General features: G+C 46.1%; 1 protein-coding gene across 1 annotated transcript; it reads left to right on the top strand.

Moving 5' to 3' along the window:
* Positions 1-3,619: 3,619 nt before the first annotated feature.
* On the top strand, positions 3,620-20,172 carry HSP90AB1 (heat shock protein 90 alpha family class B member 1). The gene is made up of 12 exons (XM_028724366.2): positions 3,620-3,776; positions 5,568-5,720; positions 9,343-9,549; positions 10,366-10,525; positions 12,630-12,763; positions 13,635-13,949; positions 14,889-15,054; positions 15,983-16,173; positions 16,639-16,786; positions 17,575-17,843; positions 18,170-18,503; positions 19,578-20,172. The coding sequence occupies exons 2-12, from the start codon at positions 5,568-5,570 to the stop codon at positions 19,685-19,687; spliced, it is 2,187 nt and encodes a 728-aa protein (XP_028580199.1). The 5' UTR covers positions 3,620-3,776; the 3' UTR covers positions 19,688-20,172.
* Positions 20,173-21,025: the final 853 nt, after the last annotated feature.

Here is a 21,025-nt window from a genome sequence, read left to right as displayed (position 1 = left end):
ACGCTTCAGGTTACATACACTTCAGGTTACAGACTCCGCTAACCCAGAAATAGTGCTTCAGGTTAAGAACATTGCTTCAGGATGAGAACAGAAATCATGCTCTAGCGGTGCGGGGGCAGCAGGAGGCCCCATTAGCCAAAGTGGTGCTTCAGGTTAAGAACAGTTTCAGGTTAAGAACGGACCTCTGGAATGAATTAAGTACTTAACCCGAGGTACCACTGTACTATCTGGCCTATACAGAGGTAGGCTAGGCAGAAAGCAAATCAGGATTTATTGGTAATATTCTGGATGATTTTTTAGTAGATGGCCTAAATGTGCCCCTCCCCCACACCGAACTGCACTGCTGAATCAAGAAAAATTATTTTGGGGGGGGGAATGCTAGCTGGGTTCAATTCTGGTCCACACACACACACAATCCTAGATTTCAGAATTATTTATTGACATTTGCATGGTGCGCTAGTTGCTGGATCTTATGGTTGAGCACACAACGCATTTAAAGCACACCACAACCAAAAAAGAATCCCGGGAAATGTAGTTTAAGGGTGCTGGGAATTGTAGTTCTGTGTAGAGCTAAGCTACAGTTCCCAGCATTCTTGGGGGTCTGGGTGGTTTAAATGCACGGCTTGTGCGGCAGAGGCCTGAGTTACGGCTCCCCCTGGTGGCCACGCAATGAGCCCGCCCCTGCGTCAGAAGCATTCCCGCAAGGCGGGAAAGCGGGCGCGAGGTAAAAGAAAGCCACAAGCCGAGCAGGGAGGGAGGGAGAGAGGAGCCTCGCGAAGAAACTACTGGAAGGAGGTCGCAGCACAGCCAACCGTCTCCCTACGCCACCCATGCAGAGTACCTCAAGAAAAATAGTCCCCGCACGCCAATCAAAGCCGGCGGCCGCGGCTCCGCCTCGGACCTCGAGGGAGCGCGACTGCGCATGCGCACACCGGGAGGGTTCTCGCAAAGTAAATCTGCGTCTGAGAGCCGTGATTCCGTTCGGGAGCAGCGATTGTCTATAGTGCCCATTTGGCCCTTGCTCTCCGCGGGCGTTTATAAGCAAACCGGCCCATAGGAAGCACTCAGGTGCCTGGGTTGAGAACGGGAACGCACACAGCAATAGACGAGAGCGCCTCTGGGCATGTACAGAGTGCTTTGTCTAGAGACAAGGCGGGGGGGGGGGCGGGAAGCGGAGTCAGGGCTTTGGGGCGAAAAGAGTGTGGGGCCCCATTGCCCTGCCTTGGGCTTTCCAACGCAAGGGCTCTCCTTTGATTACAGGAAATGCGTAGTAATGTGGCTATTAAAAGATCTGGGGGAGGCGGGATAACTGAATCGGCCCCATAGCCTTTGCGTTTCCTCCCACAGCTTTCTCTTTCACTTAAGAGGGAAAGATCTTGTGGGTCCCACAATGTCAGCTCCAGCCTGAGAGACGAAGCTGTAGCAGGGCAAGGACGTTCCTCCTCCAGTGTGTGAGGAGAGGAGTGCAACTCACAATCGAGCACATATATCTTATTTTCATTCCTGCATTCCCGGTATTTATTAGCTGCTTTTCAGGGCCAAGTCCCCACAAAGCAACATGCGGAGAGAAATTGTAGACACATGGGTAGTTTTGTATATGTAAGTGCGTAGGGTCATTTCACATGCCTAGTTTTTAAGTTTTCCAGCAGATTTCTGTTCTTCCAGCTAAGCTAATGACACTTGGGCCATTTAAAGCAGTAATCCTGGTAATGTTTCAGTTTGTGCCCTCCAGCATTCAGTTCATCAAGACCTGAAAATCATTTGAAAGGCCAGTTGAACCTGGTGGATCCTGAGTTGGGATTTATTTTCCCTGATCCAAATGGAAAGTAATAGGTGAAGCATTTATACACAGGGTCTTAGCTACGCAGGGAGCGGGGGCTAGCCAGATTTTTTGCCCTGGGTTAAGCCTCCAGATAGGCACCATTGAGGCTCCCAGCCTTTGTATGTCTGGACGCAATTTTGCACCCTGGGCGTGCCAAACTAGGTCTTTAACCGGGTGAAATAAAGCCTAGTTTCGGCCCTGTTTCTACACTTGATGCTTAAATTGGGTTTGGGCATTTTCTGTGTTTGTAAAAGTAACATATTTACATGCATCTGACTTCGAACTGGCTCTCTGCAGCTCTTTGTCCTAGTTTAACAGCATTCCATTCCACAAATATACATTATTATTATTATTTTATTATTAGTGAGAGAAGCTGTTCTACAGGAGTCTGAGCACTGAAATAAAAGCTCTTCTGCAACTCTCTGAAAGTAGGGTCTTTTATCCTGAAGCCTGTTGATCACAACATGCTGGAAAGCCAATACCAATTTAATGAAATACTAATTTTGTGTTTTTTGGGCAGGTTACAATAAAGTAAATACTGTTTCTAAAAACCTGTGCATTCTGGTCGGGGACTCAAAACCACTAGGCCCCCCCAGACTCTTGTGGCACCTTAAAACCACAAAGATTTCATAGACTGAATGGAATTCACTTTGTCACATTGCCCAGCTGAAACCCATTTTCCAGGGATGTGGAACCAGATGTTGTTGAACCCATCACTCCTGGCCATTAGTCTGTGGCTGAATCCGGTGATGGGGATCAGGTCCAGAACCGGCTGGTGCTACTGGGAGTTGGAGTCCAACAACAGTTTGAAAGGCTACAGATTCCCCACCTCTTTGGTAGTCTGTAGAAGCTGATCCCACAATAAATGGTCCCAGAGCAACAAATGTTTGTGCTACAACAGTTAGCTTTTTGAATTAGGGTTAACAAGGTTATAAATCTGGCAGAACTGCAACACTTTCAATGGATCAATCTGTTAGATTAACCAGTTACACACATTACCTTTTATTTTAGCCAAAAAGCCAAGATGGAATCATTTAAAAGCTTTTGAGGCAATAAAATTGCTGGGTATACAGTATTTGGCCTAGAGAAGAGATTAAGAGATTAATGGGAGGAATAATAGCAGTCCTCCAATATCTAAAGAGTTGTCACAGAAGGCCGGAGTAGGATCGATAGGTGGGAAATCAGGGAAGCAATTTCCAGTTAAATATTGGGGTGAGAGCTATGTGACCTGCAAAAAGGCTGCCTTGCGAGGCGTTGGGCTCTCCTTTGCTGGAGACTGGGCTGCCATTTTTTAAGGCATCCTATATTTGCATCCAGCATTGAAGATCCTGCATAGAGATCTACCTGCATAGATCTACCTCCAAGGTAACTCCCACCTCTAATATTCCAAGATTCCAATGAAAATAAAAGTATTTTTTTTAATTGTAACTGGACTATCTTAAAAGAAGCGTTCTTCTTCCTCACATAAGGAATTCCTCTTCTGAAAATGTTGACTGAGGGTACACGCCTCCATCACCACAAAACGAAATATCTGTTTACAGTACAGTACTTGATTTTGAACTCTACACTTCCCATACAAATTAATGCACATTTGATGGGTTAACCGGCGAGCTAATCGACGTCTTTAACAGACAGCACTCCTCATCTGCACGTCGTTCGTTATTCCTAGCCATTCCTTTCGAAACGGCACAGGGAGAAGAAGCGCGACCCGGGAGTCCCTGAGCTTCAGGCGAGAAGAAGAGCCGTCGAAGTGCGAAGGGGAGGGAGGAGGCTGTCGGAGCCGAAATGAGCACCAGGCCCTTTTAAGGCGGAGGGAGCAAAGGGACGCGAGGCTCCGGACTCAGCCGCTATATAGGTCTGCAGGAGGCGGTCCGCGCTCCTCTCCTGGCTGTGCCGCGATCTCTGTCGTCAAGACCAGGCCGTGCTCCAGGCTTATCTCCCGCCGTCGATCAAAGTAAGCGGGGGGGGGGCCCTGATTCCCCCCACCCACCCCATTCCCAAAAGAAGGGCGCCGCGTGAGGCGACGGCGGTGTCCCGAGGGATGCTGCGGGTAGAAGGGCAGAGGAGCGGCGCCGCACCTGCTTCCTCCGGGGGGCCATGTGCCCGTCGCCGCCGCCTCCTCTTCCTCGGCTAGGTCGGGCCCCAGACCCCGCGAAGGGTTTCCTCGGAGGCGCCGCTGACAGGATCGGCCGCGCAGACACGCGCGCGGGTGGGTGGGGGAGGGGGCCCAGCGCCACCCGGCCGAGGAGAGGCGCGCGCGCTCGTGGGCCTAGCCAGGCCTGGTGCCCGAGCGCGTCATTCTCAGGGCCCGGAGCCCTGGCGCCTCCCGCAGCCCCTGCCCTCCTCTCTCCCTCCCTCGAGGCCTTGCGGCTTCTCTTCCCGGCGCTCGGCTTTTCCTCTTACCGGCCTTGGCTGAGCGCAGTTCCTCGCGGGGGAGAAGGTGTGAAAGAGAAGCAAAACCACCCGCTCACCCATCATGGTGGATGGTGGCGGTTGTTGCTGCCGCCGCCCTAATGGCGCTCATCTTCTAACGGCTTAAGTGGCCGGTTCAACAATGGCTCGCCTGGTCTCGGGTCTTCGGCCTTGTGCCTCGGCTTCCCCAGGCAGCCGGCTTTTATCCCAGATGCAGCTAAGAAAACAGGAGAAATTGGACGGGAGGGGACTTAGATCTAGGAATTCCCATTGTTTCAACTTAGAGGTTTAAATCTTGCTAATTGGGTTTTTACAAATGGCGGGCCAGTGAATGCAAACGTCGGGGAAGTTAAGCCTGCTGGCCCCCTGCACTACTGCAAAACATGTGATGCAAGAAGATGCCTGCCGGTGGCCTTGATCTAGTTCAGCCTTGCACTAATCCTGGCAGGAGATAAGTCCTTTTTGTTCGCAGGAGCCGAGGAAGAAAGATAGCGGTATCCCAGGAAATGTTCAGTGAATCTTTCTTTGACTCTAGCAAGCTGAAGTTCAGGACTCCATCATGCAGTGTCAGACTAACAGGGATGGGGAACCTATCAGCCTCCAGGTGCTGTTAGGACTCCTGCTCCTGCCAACATGGCCACTTGGTCAAGTCCAACAGAAACTGGAGGACCACAGTTTCTCATTCTTGCTGTAGACATAGCATGTGTAGCTGAGCTACACACAGTGTCTCTGCATCACATCTTTGCTCTTGCAAACTTGACTAGCTAGCTTTTAGGAGGTCACTATCGCTGCCCAGTGTTTGTAGGAGGACGACAATGTGGGGATATGCCTTTCAAGGTGGTCATAAGGATTACTGAGTTAATTTATAGTAACCTCACTGAATACAAAGGTTCCAGGGTGGATCACGTCAATGTAAAATAAAATACTAAAAACAGCTTAAAAAAACAAATTACAATCACAACTAGAGTGGGTCCTAGAATATATTTAAGTGTCAACATCTAGAATAAAGAGATGTGTCTTCAGCGTAAGACAAAAGCAGGATGGTGTCAGATGCACCACTAGAGAGGGAATGCCACAATTTAAGGGCTGCCACACTTGAACTTCTGAGGGGGCCACAGCTACCAAGAGGACCCCCTCTGCTTATCTGAGCACCTGAGAGGATCTGTAGGGCAAGGAGGTGGTCTTTCAGGTAGTTGGGGCCTAGTTTGGGGCTTTTAACAGCAGTGTGAGTGCCATAAATTAAACCTGGAAACAAATTAGCAACTGATGAAGCTGTGGTAAATGTTAGTAACCCTGTATAACAAAGATACTGACATCTTGGTTTGTATTCCAGATGCCTGAAGAAATCCAAACCCAGCATGGCGAAGAGGAGGTGGAAACCTTTGCCTTCCAGGCAGAGATTGCCCAGCTTATGTCCCTGATAATCAACACCTTTTACTCCAACAAGGAAATCTTTATGCGGGAGATCATTTCCAACGCCTCTGATGTGAGTATGTTGACCTAGAGTTGGGAGAAAGGAGAAGAGCTGTGCGGAAGAAGGAATAATACTTAAATCTAGAATTTAAATAATTTATTTAAATTGAGTTTCTCATTGGAACTTCATATATTTCCCGAACAGTGGTGCACACTCATTAGTTGAACTATCCATAAACATTTAATTAAATAGAGCATTTATATTGTCTAGGAGGCTACACTACTTGCCAGCCATTTCTTCTAGTTGCAGAACACACCTGTTCTGTTCTGTCCTGATCCCAAAAACACAAAGTAGAAGACAATCCAAAAACTCCATTGCAGCATGCCTATGCACATTTTTTGTTTCTTTAGAGACTATTAAGTGCTCAGAGCTTTCTAGAAGCAAGGCTTGGGAAGAGCAAGCTGTTAGGACATCTACTTTTTCTTTTTTCATATTAATAATGTCAGTTATGGAGTAGGTTGCAGAGTTCAAGAAGTTAAAGAATATGGCGGGCTTCAAAACTACTGATCGGTGGACAAAATGAAGCCTGCCGGGGTCCTACTTGCCTTGCAAGGCCCACCTGCTATAACACGGCATAAGGTGTGGGGCATAGAAAGCCACAGAGGAATAATTGGGTGCCTTATAATGTTTTCTTGGTTGTTTCTCTGCAAGTGGGGCTTGCCATGGGTGTCTTTAAAACTTTGCATCAATGGCAGGCCCTGGGCACAATGGTATAGGTCTCCCAGTGATCCACAGAATGGCATTTCCTGGACCCAGAGTCTAGATCCTGGTGCATTTCATCACTTGCTAGAGCCTAGCCCCCAGTATCAAACCTATAACAGCAGTATAATATGGAATCTATTGCACAGTCCCAAACCAATAGTAACAACATAGTACATAACCTTTTGTGCCATTTGGTAATGATTGATCTTGAAAAATGTATTTTTACAGTGGTTCTTTATTTTTGAAGAAATGCCGCCTTTCCCTCAGTGTGTTTGAGTTTTCACATAATTTTATTCAGATTTAATTGTCCTATCTTTTTAGACAGATAAACTTGGGATTTTTTCTTCTTCAAATCTGATTACCGTATTTTTTGCCCTATTGGACGCTCCGGCCCATAGGGGACACCTAGATTTTGGAGGGGGGGGATAAAGGGGAAAAAATTATTCCCCCCCACCACCACACACACACAGGCGCGGGGCGGGGGAAGCTCGAGCTTCCCCAGCCCCCAGAACGGGAGCCAGAGCGATGCCGAAGCTGCGCGCAGCTTCGGCATCGCTCTGGCTGCGCGTCCGGGAGCGCAGGCAGCTCTGCGCAACCCTCGGGAGCCCGGCGCGGCTTCGCGCCGGGCTCCGTAGGGTTGCGCAGAGCTTCCTGAAGCCTGGAGAGCAAGAGGGGTCGGTGGGCACCGACCCCTCTCGCTCTCCAGGCTTCAGTGAAAGCCTGTATTCGCCCCATAGGACGCACACACATTTCCCCTTCATTTTTGGAGGGGGAAAAGTGCGTCCTATATGGCGAAAAATACGGTAAATGATTTCCCCTCATCTTGGCAATACTGAAAAAAAGGCTTAGCAGATTTGATCAAGCCAACTGCTGGTATTAAGTAGAAGTGAGCACTCACTTTCCATCTTTTACTTGGTAAAGCATGGACTGGTTGCCTTAGAAGTTCAGATTGGGACAACCTTCCCAACCTGTTGCCCTTTAGAGGTTGTTGGACTCCAGCGCCCATCAGCCCCAGCCAGTGTGGCTAGTGGTCATAGATGATGGGAGTTGTGGTCTCATAACATTGGAGGACCGCAGGTTGGGGAAGCCTACATTATAGCATGCAATCTGTTGAGAGTGTTAGGAAGGTGGACAATGTGGACAGATTCCTACATTTAAAAACGCTGCTGGAACAAACCAAAGATGCATTTAGTCTGGCATGAAGACATGTCGCCATTGTTTGCTGGTTGCTACAGAGCAGCTGTTTGTGGTTATAATGGCTGATTATATTCCCCTTTTAAATCCTCTAAGCCAGTGGCGATGGCCACACCTTATGACGACAAATTCTATAATTCTGCATTGTGTGCTGAAATACTTACTTGATCCTAAATCTGCTGCCCAAATTTTGTTGGGTCTAGTATTATATATATGAGAGAGAGAGCGCTCACACACAGTTTCCTCTTATCTATTTTTTAGCATCATGAATAATTTTATAAATCTCCCTCCTATTCTCCCTTCAGGAGTAGCTTGCCCAGCAGCAGTGTTGATTGCCACTTCCTGGGAAGGACAAGGCTGGGTGCAATGGTAGGAGTGCTGGATTGGTTCTGCTGTGTAGCCCCAACCTCCTCACTGCCCAGCCCCTCTCCTTTCCTATCAACGGCAACCACTGGCGGCTCTTGCTGTTGGTGTGCCTCACCAGTTGAGCCACTCCTACCTTCTTTAGTTTGTGAATAAGAGAGAGAGGGAGGTCTTCGTACTCTTCCTTCCAGGAGAGCAACAACCCTGTGCCAGGCTTGCTTCTGGGACTTCGTTTAAGCAGAACCTTCTCATGCAGAAGCAGCGTTCTGACATGGATTGATCACATTGGCTCCATTTCTTCCTCTCACCCACAGAAGCAGCTTTGCAGTAGGCATGTGCTAACAAGTGGTGGGGGAACTGGTTCACCTCTCCTTCATACTGCTCTGAGATTTTACTCATCCCTTTCTGAACAGGCTTTGTTCCTTCTTAAGCCTCCGGCAGAGTTTTGTTTTGACGGTATCGCTGGCTCTAGTGGGCCCCGTTAAAGTCCTACCTGGAAACAATGATTGGAATAGATTTCAGCATGGCTCCAGTTCAAGGGTGTGGGCAAGTGTTGGCATCACATTTCAAAATAGTCTAACAAACATGAGAATCCAAAACAAACAAAAAAATGCCTAAGTGAAATACTCATAGTAAAAAAAGGGGGGGGGGTCCAATATGTTCCAGTAGCCTAATAGGTTTAAAAAAGTAGAAATAAGAAATCATTGTTGCAAGTTTGCTTTATGAGAGTGTCAACTTCTGTGTCATGATAAAGTCATATCTGAGCAGAATGAACTTCCTAGGATAAGTGTTATTCCTGAGGTCCAGTGGTTACCCTGTAGTCCTAGGTAATGTTTTTTTAAAAAACAAGGAATACTAATTTTTTTTTTAAGTCGTATAACAACATTAAAATGGAATTGGTGATACAAGTAAAATGCTAACATTTTCTCTGCCCTATTTTGAGAAGTTGTCGAGAATTAAAAGGATTTATGTTAGCTTTGGTCTTCAGAAGTTTCTCTTCCTCATTCATTTCAGTAACGGCAATTTGGATCCCCAAGCTTCGTAAATTCCATGTAATTTAACAGCAAACAAATTGAAAGTTGGGCGGGGGGGACCTAAACATCACAGGACAACTGATCGCCATCATCGTTGGATATGTGGAATATAAAGTGACTGAGATTTGTATTTTTATATAGCAAATTTCAAACAGCTACTTAGTGTCACAACAATGCCGTTAACTTTGACAACGGTTTGTAGATCTGTAAAATCTGAAAACTGATAGCATCATGAAACATTTTGTTTGCTTACATGCAGTTCTGTGGAAGTGATACAGATTCTGAAATTGAGATTGTCTGTTTGATCATCCCATCCTTACCTATTTTTTCTTGTCCCATAGGCACTGGACAAGATCCGCTATGAGAGTCTGACAGATCCCTCAAAGCTGGAAAGTGGCAAAGAGCTGAAGATAGATATCATTCCCAATCCCCATGATCGCACCCTCACCTTGGTGGACACCGGTATTGGCATGACAAAGGCAGACCTTATCAACAATCTGGGCACCATTGCGAAGTCTGGCACCAAAGCCTTCATGGAAGCCTTGCAGGTGGGTGGCTGGTGGATGAGATTTTTGGAAAGGATGGAGAGCAACAACTTTAGTTTGTTGACTTAAATAAGCAGAGAGACAAGGGATCTGGCATATAGAGGCATGCTTGAATTTCACATTCAAAGAAACTGGGATACTTTAGCAGGAAAACCTGAATCTCTTACTTAACATCTATATTAGAAATTAAAATAATTACATGCAAAGTAGGCAAATTGGTGTTTATTTAACAACATTCTACTGGAGAGGAACATAGAACTGTACAGGGTATCTGATCCCCTTGATAAGTGGAAATTATTGTCTTATGCACTCGTCTGAGAAATTCATCAGCCACTATCCATGCACTTTATATACAGTCTTATGGTAGGAAACCTGTGCTCCTCCTGATGCCACCTGATTTCAATTCCTACCATCCCTGGCCATTGGCCATGTTCTCTGGGGCTGATAAGAGTTGATTTCCAGTAAATTAGGGCCACAGGTCCCTCTCCCTGATTTTAAGAGGAAGAAGGCTGCTTTTAATATAATCAAAACAAAGGCTTTCAGGATGTTGAATCCTTTGCCTATGAATTTTCATCTCCCCCCCCCCCCCAAATACAGCACCTCACTCATAAGCTGCTTCACTGTTTTGCACCATTCCTATTTTTAAAATAAACAAAAAAATCTAAATTCATTATAAAGGTGCATCTAACCTGGGTGTTGCCTTATTTCCTGCCAGCTCTTCATGTCTAGAACATAGCTTTCTGGTCATTTAGAAACTCTGTGTATGCATATGTATGTTAGCTTTCCTTTCCAAGCATCTAGTCTCTTTTCCATCTACAGGCTGGCGCAGACATCTCCATGATTGGACAGTTCGGTGTGGGCTTTTACTCTGCTTACCTTGTGGCTGAGAAGGTTGTGGTTATCACAAAGCACAACGATGATGAACAGTATGCCTGGGAGTCATCTGCAGGCGGCTCCTTCACTGTCAAAACTGACCATGGTATGTGATGGTAGATGCCCCCAACAGCAAGTGATCAAGGGGTTCTCAAAGGCTGTCTTGAATTAGAAGTAGAAGGGGGAATGTGGCAGTCTCATACATGACCCAAAAGTAGGAACAGTGGTACAGTGGTACCTCGGGTTACAAACACTTTGGGTTACAGACTCCACTAACCCAGAAGTAGTACCTCAGGTTAAGAACTTTACCTCAGGATAAGAACAGAAATCGCGGTCGGGGGGAGGCCCCATTAGTTAAAGTGGTACATCAGGTTAAGAACAGACCTCTGGAACAAATTACCTGTAAGTACTTAACCAGAGGTACCACTGTAATCCTTCCTCTTCTCTTCTTTTCTGCCCTCTGCTGGTGAGGTTGAGAAGTAACCAGCAAAAAAGACTTGTTACCCAGGAGACCTTCCAGTCATTTCCAAAAGAGCATGGAGGTTGGGACATCAATCATGGTGCAGCAGCACATTGTTTGCTGGTCCCAGAATCCCTCTGCTATGTTGCTGGGACTTCCTGCATCATTTACAGTGCATTTGGGATCTCTGTTTTTCTGGTTTCGTGAGGCAGATTGAGCGTGAAGTGACATTTTTCACTTTTAAATAATATTTTATTAAACAGTGTATAAATAGCATCTCTTCTCCGCCACAGAATTCTCAAAAGCATTCCATAAGGAAATAAAAAAGAAACCATAATTATTTGTTGATGCAAGAGATACAAAATAAATGTATTATCTGCGTCACCTCATGCTTTTCATATTTCTGAGGCAGCTATAAATAGGTGTCCTTGCATATTGTCATTAGGTGCATAGCTTGAGTTTACAGGGGAGGAAATGGCAATCAAGATTTCGACCCAGTGTGCGACAGCTGTAAAAAAAACAAATTCCATACTAGGATTATTAGGAAATGAATTGAAAATAAAACTGCCAATATCACAAGTGTCGTTATAAAAATCTGGACTGCATCTGAAATACAGGGAAAATTGCAGCATTTAGGACTTTTTAGTTTAGACAAAAGGCAAGTAAGAGGTGACATGATAGAAGTTTGAAAAATTAAGCATGGCATGGAGAAAGTGGATAGAGAAATTTGTTTTTCTCCCTCATAATACTAGAACTCCTGGGCATCTAATGAAACTGAATGTTGGGGGTTTTGGGACAGGAAGAAAGGCATTCATTCACATAGCACAAAGATAAACTTTGGAATTTGCTCCCTCCAAAGCAGTGATAGCCACCAACTTGGATGGCTTTAAAAGAGGATTAGGGAAGTTTGTGGAGGATAAGGCTCTCAATGGCTGAGGGAGAGCACCCCTGTTTGTGAATTTGACACAGGCATCCGGTTAGCCACTCTGAACAGGATGCTGGACTAGATAGGCCATTGGCCTGATCCAGCCGGCTCTTACCTTCTTTCTAGTAGCCTCATAAAAGGGACGCGGGTGGCGCTGTGGGTTAAACCACAGAGCCTAGGACTTGCCGATCAGAAGGTCAGCGGTTCGAATCCCCGTGACGGGGTGAGCTCCCGTTGCTCGGTCCCTGCTCCTGCCAACCTAGCAGTTGGAAAGCACGTCAAAGTGCAAGTAGATAAATAGGTACCACTCCGGTGGGAAGGTAAACGGTATTTCCATGCGCTGCTCTGGTTCGCCAGAAGCGGCTTAGTCATGCTGGCCACGTGACCCGGAAGCTGTACGCCGGCTCCCTCGGCCAATAAAGCGAAATGAGCACCACAATCCCAGAGTCTGTCACAACTGGACCTAATGGTCAGGGGTCCCTTTACCTTTAGTAGCCTCGTAGGTTTCCTCTGAACAATCTTAGGCTGCATATGTACACTTAAGAATGAGTTCTTACCAATTATAAGACCTACGACTTTCTCTTAGAAGACAAAAACTAAGTTTTTTATATCAGCCTCTCCAAAACAAGGACTACCTCCCCCAATAATGGCCAGTCTTCCACCTGCTGGAGATGTTGGCTCTGACCAGGAACACGTTCTAAGGAACCACAGACCTGACATGGCCTTCTGGAGTCTCCCACCAGCCTTCACCAACCTGGTGCTCCCCAGATGTTTTGGACTGCAGCTCCGCAACCCAGGCTTAGTTCCTCTTGTTCTTTGTTTTAGGCGAACCCATTGGCCGTGGTACCAAAGTGATCTTGCACCTGAAGGATGATCAGACTGAATACCTGGAGGAACGTCGCATCAAGGAAGTGGTGAAGAAGCACTCCCAGTTCATCGGCTACCCTATCACCCTCTATGTAGGTATACGAGAGGAGCTGCTCCAAGGGGTCAAAGGAGTTTCATTTCCACAGCCACTTTTAGGTATATGGTGGAAACTGTTCCACATTGTGCTGCTGTTGGAGTGCTAAAGTCTCTCCATGAAGGAGAGCCCAGGAGAGAGAGCTGGACTATTCATATACTGCCTGTACTTGTAGAGCAGTCCTGCAGCTTCTGAAATGGATTTTATAGGAGCATTGTACTGGCCTGTGACTTAGACTGCTGTTGATGTTATTTATTGAATTTCGTTTCAGACCGGGACCCACCTTCAACACAAAAATGGATTTGGGAATCCATTTCTTAATTTTTGTTATATATTTTTATTGCGGTTAGTGCTGCTGTTAATGAGCCACCTTAAATCAGACCATGACCCAATATTGGGTCCTGACACACCAGTTGATGAGTGAAGTCTTGCATGCTTTAAAGTGTTTAGGGTGCTAAAGTGAAGTGGTACTTGCAATTTCAAGTGCTGCTTCACTTGGGAAGCATTCTCATGTGTTGCAGTGTAGAGCAGCTCCATCCTGTGGTGGGCTTTTTAAAAAGTTCTGCCACATCTTGGGTTGTGGCCTGGTCACAGGCCTGAGAAAGCAGTGACCACACTCTAGATGGTAGTGGTGGTTTGAAACTCTGTTCCCTTGACTAGCATGAGAAGCAGAACGGCCATACTCTCTACCTGGTGGAAGTATAGGTGTGAAGTTGGCAAGACAAAGGGTGCCTATCTGTGTGTGCATGCTTCATACACAGTACAATAATCCCCCATTCTCTGAATATGGCCCACGCCCAGGTTTGACCCTTTTAACTTTAACCCTCTTGATAAACCTGCAGTACAGTAACAAGGTTCTCTTCTTGCAGCTGGAGAAGGAGCGTGAGAAGGAAATCAGCGACGATGAGGCGGAGGAGGAAAAAGTGGAGAAGGAGGATGAAGAGGCAGCCCCCAAGGATGAAGAGGAGAAGCCCAAGATTGAAGATGTGGGCTCAGATGAAGAGGAGGAAGGTGGAAAGAGCAAGAAGAAGACCAAGAAGATCAAGGAAAAGTACATCGACCAGGAGGAACTGAACAAGACCAAGCCCATCTGGACCCGAAACCCTGATGATATCACTCAGGAGGAGTATGGCGAGTTCTACAAGAGCTTGACTAATGATTGGGAAGACCATCTGGCTGTTAAGGTGAGAGTGGCAGATATATAACTGCTGATATCTACTGTACTTGGTTCTCTGTATCGAGCAAAGGCCCAGAGAAAGTAGCAGACAAGATGGCAATACAGGGCAGCAGCGTCCGCTAACTAAGAAGCTGAGCACTTAAATAGGGTTGTCATACATCTGGAATTTCCTGGGCATATCCAGAATACTGTGGTTGGCAGCAGTGCCCAGGCAGAAATTGGCAAAATGTCTGGAAAATTCAGATGTATGGCAGCCCATGCTGGCAGTGTGGATTTTCCATTTAAAAAAAGCTCAACAACTTTGCCACCGCCAAGCAACCTTTTATGTCCAGATTTTTGAAATACAGCAACCCTAACTGAAGAATGTATGCATTATTATGTGAAGGGGATAGAAGAGACCGCTTCATGGAGGAAGAAGCTTGCAGTTCTCCACTGGGATATATTTTCTAAGTGTCGCTAGGTTTCATTAGAGTTGTCTGCACCCATTCATAGCTGCCCAGGGGGTAGAAGTATAGCAGTATGTTTTAAAGTATTAACTGAGGTATCATTGAAAAGTTTAAAAAACGAAGAAACACACCCCCTCAGGCTAGAGGAGAGAAGGGTCTCTTGAATGAAATAATTGGAACTAGGTGTATGGCTGCCAGATTCCATGCTGGGGCAAGTTTTTGTCCATTTCCAGCTGTGTTCTGGGTTGCAAATGAAGAGGTGCAGCTTCTCTTGTCCATTTAGCACTAATGCAATAAGTGGCACCTGTTGAACTCTACTGGGGTGCAAGAAATTCTAGCACAGTGGAGTCTCTGAAGCTTCCTCTTGCCTAGCAAGTTTTGCCAGGAATATCTAACAAGTCCAGTCCACACAGAAGTCTTTCTATGGTACTTTTGCTGCCAGTGTGTGTTTTCCCCAAAGGGCTGCTCACTAGCTCATCTGATGTTCCCAAACTTCACAGCACTTCTCTGTGGAGGGGCAGTTGGAATTCCGGGCGCTTCTCTTCATCCCACGCCGGGCCCCGTTTGACCTCTTTGAGAACAAGAAGAAAAAGAATAACATCAAGCTCTATGTGAGGCGCGTCTTCATTATGGACAGCTGTGATGAACTCATCCCAGAGTACCTGAGTAAGCTCCCTCTCTCTGCTCCTGCCTTACCTCACTTAGAATATTGGGCTGTTTTTATCTCCCTTGTTTGACCCATCTCTGCAATGCCAGTATTGAAGTATCATTTCATTCTGGTTTTTCAAACTCCCAGAACAAGGTGGCATCGCTAGATGCTTATGGACTACAATTCCCATCATCCTTAACCATTGGTCATGCTAGGTGGAGCTGATGGGGATTGGAGTGACACATGTTCCCCATCGCTGATCTCTAGCAAAGCTGTATCTCCCACCCCAGCCAGCCTGGCTTAGTGTACTCATTTATCTTCCTCTGCTATTTGTAGAACTGTGGTGGCACAGGGGGGAATTAGTGCAAGGGGGTCATGACATAGGTCAGCTCCCTCTGCAAGTTCTTTGCGCTGTTCTTCCCAAACACCTGAGGCTTGCATTCCAATTGGGCACTGTTTTGCTTATAAAATGCTTTCGTAGGTTGGGATGAAATACCACCTGGCCTAACCTGCCACCCACCCGTTCATCCTCTCCTTAAAAAATAATAATACTGCACAACATTGGTCCTGTGGGAGCCATGGCAGCTAATACTAATATTATATTAGTAGCTAATACTAATATATATATTAGTATTAGCTACTAATATAATGGCTGCATGGTCCAAGGAAGAGAATCAAACCATACAGTAATTCTATGGAAAACCAAACCATATGAAAGTCTGCAGGGTGGAGACTCTGAAAATGAGCAAAGCCCTTCTGCTGAGTTCTGTGAAGGGCACTTTTAGGGAAGGCTGAATTGCCATGTATGTACACACTTTCTTGTCCCTTCTCCCTGGATCACTTATGTAGAACAAAGAAATGGTACTCCCTTACTCAGATTACCTATCAGTTGTCATGTCTCGTTTAGTCTCTGATTTTATTTCTTCCTTTCTTTTGTTAAATCAGACTTCATCCGGGGTGTAGTGGACTCTGAGGATCTGCCCCTGAACATCTCCCGTGAGATGCTGCAACAAAGCAAGATTCTCAAAGTGATTCGCAAGAACATCGTCAAGAAATGCCTGGAGCTTTTTGCAGAGCTGGCGGAGGACAAAGAAAACTACAAGAAGTTCTACGAGGCCTTCTCCAAAAATCTCAAGGTGAGAGCTGACCAGCCCACTGTCTCAGACTGGATTGAGCACAGTAACTTGGGCAGCAAAACAATCTGTTGCAGTAGAATTTATTGCCCCTGGCTTCTACTACCCTGTGTTTTGTTTTGTTTTTAATTAGGGGAAGTGTTCTGTAAAAAAACAGTTCTAGTCCTCATGATTGTGAAAAGGCTGGGAAATCTTCAGGCCATAAGCATCTGCTCAGAAAAGTGGAGAGTGAAGCTAAGCAGTAATTTTAGATTATCAGAAAGCTTAACTCTAGCCTGAACACCTGTTGCCCTGCATGTCCATTTATTAGCCTGGCCAGTTGGGTACCTATTTATTTAGAGTCCAGTTCTTCTCTCCCCAACCACCCTGGGTTGGGCTGCCCATCTGTCAATAGTGACATTTTTTTGCCCATACTATTTGGAATCTTTAAATCCAAATAAATGCATCTAAAACAACCTTTGTCCATAGCTGGGGATCCATGAGGACTCTACCAACAGGAAACGCCTGTCAGAACTGTTGCGATACCACACTTCCCACTCCGGTGATGAGATGAATTCCCTCTCCGAATATGTGTCCCGTATGAAGGAAAACCAGAAAAGCATCTATTACATCACAGGTAAAAGCTGATCAAACCTTGTCCCCTCACAGTGGAATGATGATTCCTTTGAGCAGGAATCTTTGGTTGTAGTGGAACCTGGGAATTTTATTTCCACTGAAGTCACCTTGGCTGCTCTGGCATCAATTTATGAGCTATTTGTGCCTTTGGTCAATTCTCTTTTAATAGATTACCTTCCTTGGATCTTCTGGGAAGGTGGCTCTTTTCTTTAATTGAAGAGAGATTGAAAACCCAACTCTAATCTTCATGATTCCAGAGACAGGAGCTAAAAACCTCCAAGTTTTAATTAAACGTTGTGAAACCAGTAAGAGTTAATTCAGAAGGACTTCCAAATATCTGTCAATTCTTTTACACATCTTTGCCCCCCATTTCAAAATTTTAGAGTTCCAGTCTAATTTCTCAGTGCATGATAAAAAATGGGGAAACATACCTTTCAAGGTCCTAAATTGCACAATCCACATAATGTGTGCTGATTAAATTGTGCAAAAGGGAGCCACATTTATAATAGGAACTGAAGCTTAGATTCAGCAAATGTAAACCCAAATACATCCTGATTTGCTCTGTACTAGAATATTGGTCTCTATTAGAAGATGACCTTGGTGCCCTCTGTTTTGATACCTTCCTAGTCTTGCCAGGTTTGGGGGCCCCATCCACAAGGCTTAGCAAAATGCAAGACCAGCTGAAACATGCTTGTTATGAGAGCAGCATTACTCTCTTTAAAAATGGAGCTTTGTTGGAGCCCATGATGTGCAGCCTGATGTTAGCTCCTCTAATCTCTTGTGCTGCAGGTGAGAGCAAGGAGCAGGTGGCTAACTCTGCCTTTGTGGAGCGAGTGAGGAAACGTGGTTTTGAGGTGGTGTACATGACAGAGCCCATCGATGAGTATAGCGTCCAGCAGTTGAAGGAATTTGATGGCAAGACCTTGGTGTCCGTCACCAAAGAAGGGCTGGAGCTGCCAGAGGATGAGGACGAGAAGAAGAAGATGGAGGAGAGCAAAGCCAAGTTTGAGAACCTTTGCAAACTCATGAAGGAAATCCTGGAGAAGAAAGTTGAAAAGGTGAGTGTGCTTTGTCCCTTTATCTGCCTGACCACACACATGTGCCAAGAAGGCAGAGGGCCTTCTTGGTAGTGGTGCCCTCCCTGTGGAACACCCTCCCTTCAGATGTCAAGGAGATAAAGAATTACACAACTTTTAGAAGACATCTGAAGGCAGCCCTGTATCAGGTGGTTTTTAAAGCTTGTTTTTATTATATTTTTAGATGTTCTGTAAGCCACCCAGAGTGGCTGGGGAAACCCAGCCAGATGGGTTAATAATAATAATAATAATAATAATAAACATTTTTTGATGAAGGCTCATGATTTGGCATCTGGTGTCTTATCTAGGTGACAGTCTCAAACAGGCTGGTCTCCTCGCCCTGCTGTATTGTCACCAGCACCTATGGCTGGACCGCCAACATGGAACGTATCATGAAGGCCCAGGCCTTGCGAGACAACTCCACCATGGGCTACATGATGGCCAAGAAGCACCTGGAGATCAATCCTGACCACCCCATTGTAGAGACACTGCGTCAGAAGGCCGAGGCAGACAAGAATGACAAGGCCGTCAAGGACCTTGTGGTGCTGCTCTTTGAGACAGCACTGCTTTCCTCTGGCTTCTCCTTGGAGGATCCACAGACTCACTCCAACCGTATCTATAGGATGATCAAGCTGGGGCTCGGTGAGTTGCTGGGAGATGGGGAGCAGCAAAGCCTATTTCTTCTGCCATTGAGGAAATTGAATATGGCCAGTTAAGAGTGGGTTATAGCCTTTTTGTGGCCCTGGTGCATTCAATCCAGGGCTTGTCAAACAACTTGGGTTTTTTGGCCTCAGGAAGGTCCAATTTACTTGGTTACTCTACTCACAAATGCACACTCATTCTTCTCTACCCTCGGGGTGAACTTTGTTGTGGCAGTGGTGGCGGAAACATGAATGTGGGTTAGTCACATAGAATTGTGATATTGTTGTGAAAATGGCAGGAGAGGTATAGCAGTGGGGAGTGTTTTTATAAGTGAGGCCTGGTGAGCAGAAGGATGTGAAATTGCCTGTAGTTGGTGTGGAAAGCAGACTTGGAACCTAAATGTCAATTAATTTTGGGAGTACCAAGAAAGGATTCCAGCCTGTAACACAGGGTGGTGGATGTGAAGGTCTGAGAGCCCAAGCTAAGATTGGACCTTTTCTATGACTTTGCTACTGAGGGAAATGTCTGTTCTCTCAGTACCTGCCCCCCAGCATGTACAACATGGAGATAACTTTGCCGCACCTTTCCAGGCTGTTGTAAGCATTACTGAGATTGCGATGGATATTGGCAAATGTTCTTTAGTCTGCCCACTTTTCCTAAAAATTGTAGATATATGCCTAAGGAGCTTCCATGAAGGGCATTCTGTAGTACTGCAGCATAAGGCTAACAAGTCTTTCCTTTGTTACTGCTACTTATGTGGCCTTATTAAAGCCCTGTTAGGGCACTGAATCTCCTTGTATGTAAACAAACCTGCAGGGAGAAGCAGCAGGTCATGGCTCTGAGCTCTCCACACGCTTGAGGACAAAGGCCTAAAGTGAGGACCCTTCTCTCTTCATGGAGGCTCCTCACTTCAGGCCCTCATGCTTTTGGAGGGCTCCAAACTGAGCACAACCAATGTGCCGCAGGGGGCAGAATGATTGCTTGCAAATGAGAAAGGAATGCAAGCCTGGCTCTTAAAGAGACCCTTTCTAGCCTTGAACGGCCTAAAAATGATTTTCTATTGCACTATTTCAGGGATTGATGAAGATGAGGTTGCTGCTGAAGAGCCTAGTGCCGCTGTCTCTGAAGATATTCCCCCTCTGGAAGGAGACGAGGATGCCTCACGCATGGAGGAGGTGGATTAAAGAGAGGGTGCTGACCTCCCCCTCTGTCTTGCCCCCATCCATTCCCTGCACCATCGCCTTGCTCAGGAAGACTGGCTCCGGCAGTGCTCTGGCATGCCTTCGTAAGCAGTCTCTCACTACCTTCCTGTATAATTGGTAGCCAGTGTGACAAGGGGTCTTCACACCTATCTGATCTGTCTTTCTGCTTGTTTAGAAAAAAATGCTGCTTTAGGGGAAAGGGACCGGCCCACTGGTTTTAGGTTTTCCCTCCCCCCGTGCGGGTTTTATCCTTTTTCTGCTGGGCCACCAAGCATCCATCCTACCATAGCTGAGGTGAACACAGTGAATGTCCTCCCCACTAATAGAGCAGTGAGTTGACTCCTTGCCTCCCTCCCTCACTGCTGCCCTTTGTCCTCAGAGAGCAGGGACTTGTACTCTTGTTGGCTGTTTGTATTTGGTTTTGTTTTACTGGAATTAAAATAACAAAGAATGTGGTTTACAATGAAGTGGTATTGTGATGGATTTCTTTTCTTGTGGAGCACATGGACCTTGTCACAAACTGGTGCAAAGAACCATACCCCCCCCCCCAATCAAGAGTGGAAACTGGTTCCTAGTTCAGGTGTCATGTGCCAGAACACCCCGACCTTCTTGAGCTTGTGTGTACATGTGGAATTCTGAGAAAGTTTTGTGGGCACTCCAGCCTCAAAATGGCTCCTCTTGCATTTGCATGATATTTACATGAAGTATTCCCCTAAACCAATATCAAACTACAGATCTGACATCTAAAAATCTGTCAGTACAAACATTGGATTCTCAAAACAAATCCTTATGGTTTTTACAAGGATTCTTCCGCAAATTAAAGCCGCGTGGCATTGGTTTTTACACTGGGAAGAAACATGCCATGGAACAAAACTGTAGACTTCAAATGTGATCTGTTTTTAGGGGATTTCTTGTGGGCACACCTTACAAAAAAATGAGTATACGTGCCAGAGTAAAAATGATCCTCATGGTGCCCCGAAGCCCCCACCCTGGAACCCACATTGCTGCTTCCATTGCCACATTCATGCTGATTAGAGGGCATACGGAGATAACGGAGTGTGGAGGAACAGCTCTGGGCAAGAACAAACCTCCAGCAATTCAATCTGTTTCAATGGGTTCAGGTTCTCATGGGTTCCAGGTCTCTCTTGGCCTTGGTGGGTGCATGTGCTATAAGGGCACCATGTTGGGGACTCCCAACTACAGGTGGTTAGGGGAAGCATCTTTGGGTCCTCCATATGAAGTGCATTGAGCAAAATGGTATGGTATCACAGTCGCTTTTGGAAACACACTTGGTCTGTTGGCCATAAGTTACCCATCCCT

This window comes from Podarcis muralis, chromosome 3 (assembly GCF_964188315.1).
Source record: "Podarcis muralis chromosome 3, rPodMur119.hap1.1, whole genome shotgun sequence".
NCBI classification, from domain to species: Eukaryota; Metazoa; Chordata; class Lepidosauria; order Squamata; family Lacertidae; genus Podarcis; species Podarcis muralis.
The sequence above is the reverse complement of the archived record's forward strand: the minus strand, read 5'-3'. Positions and strand labels throughout refer to the sequence as shown.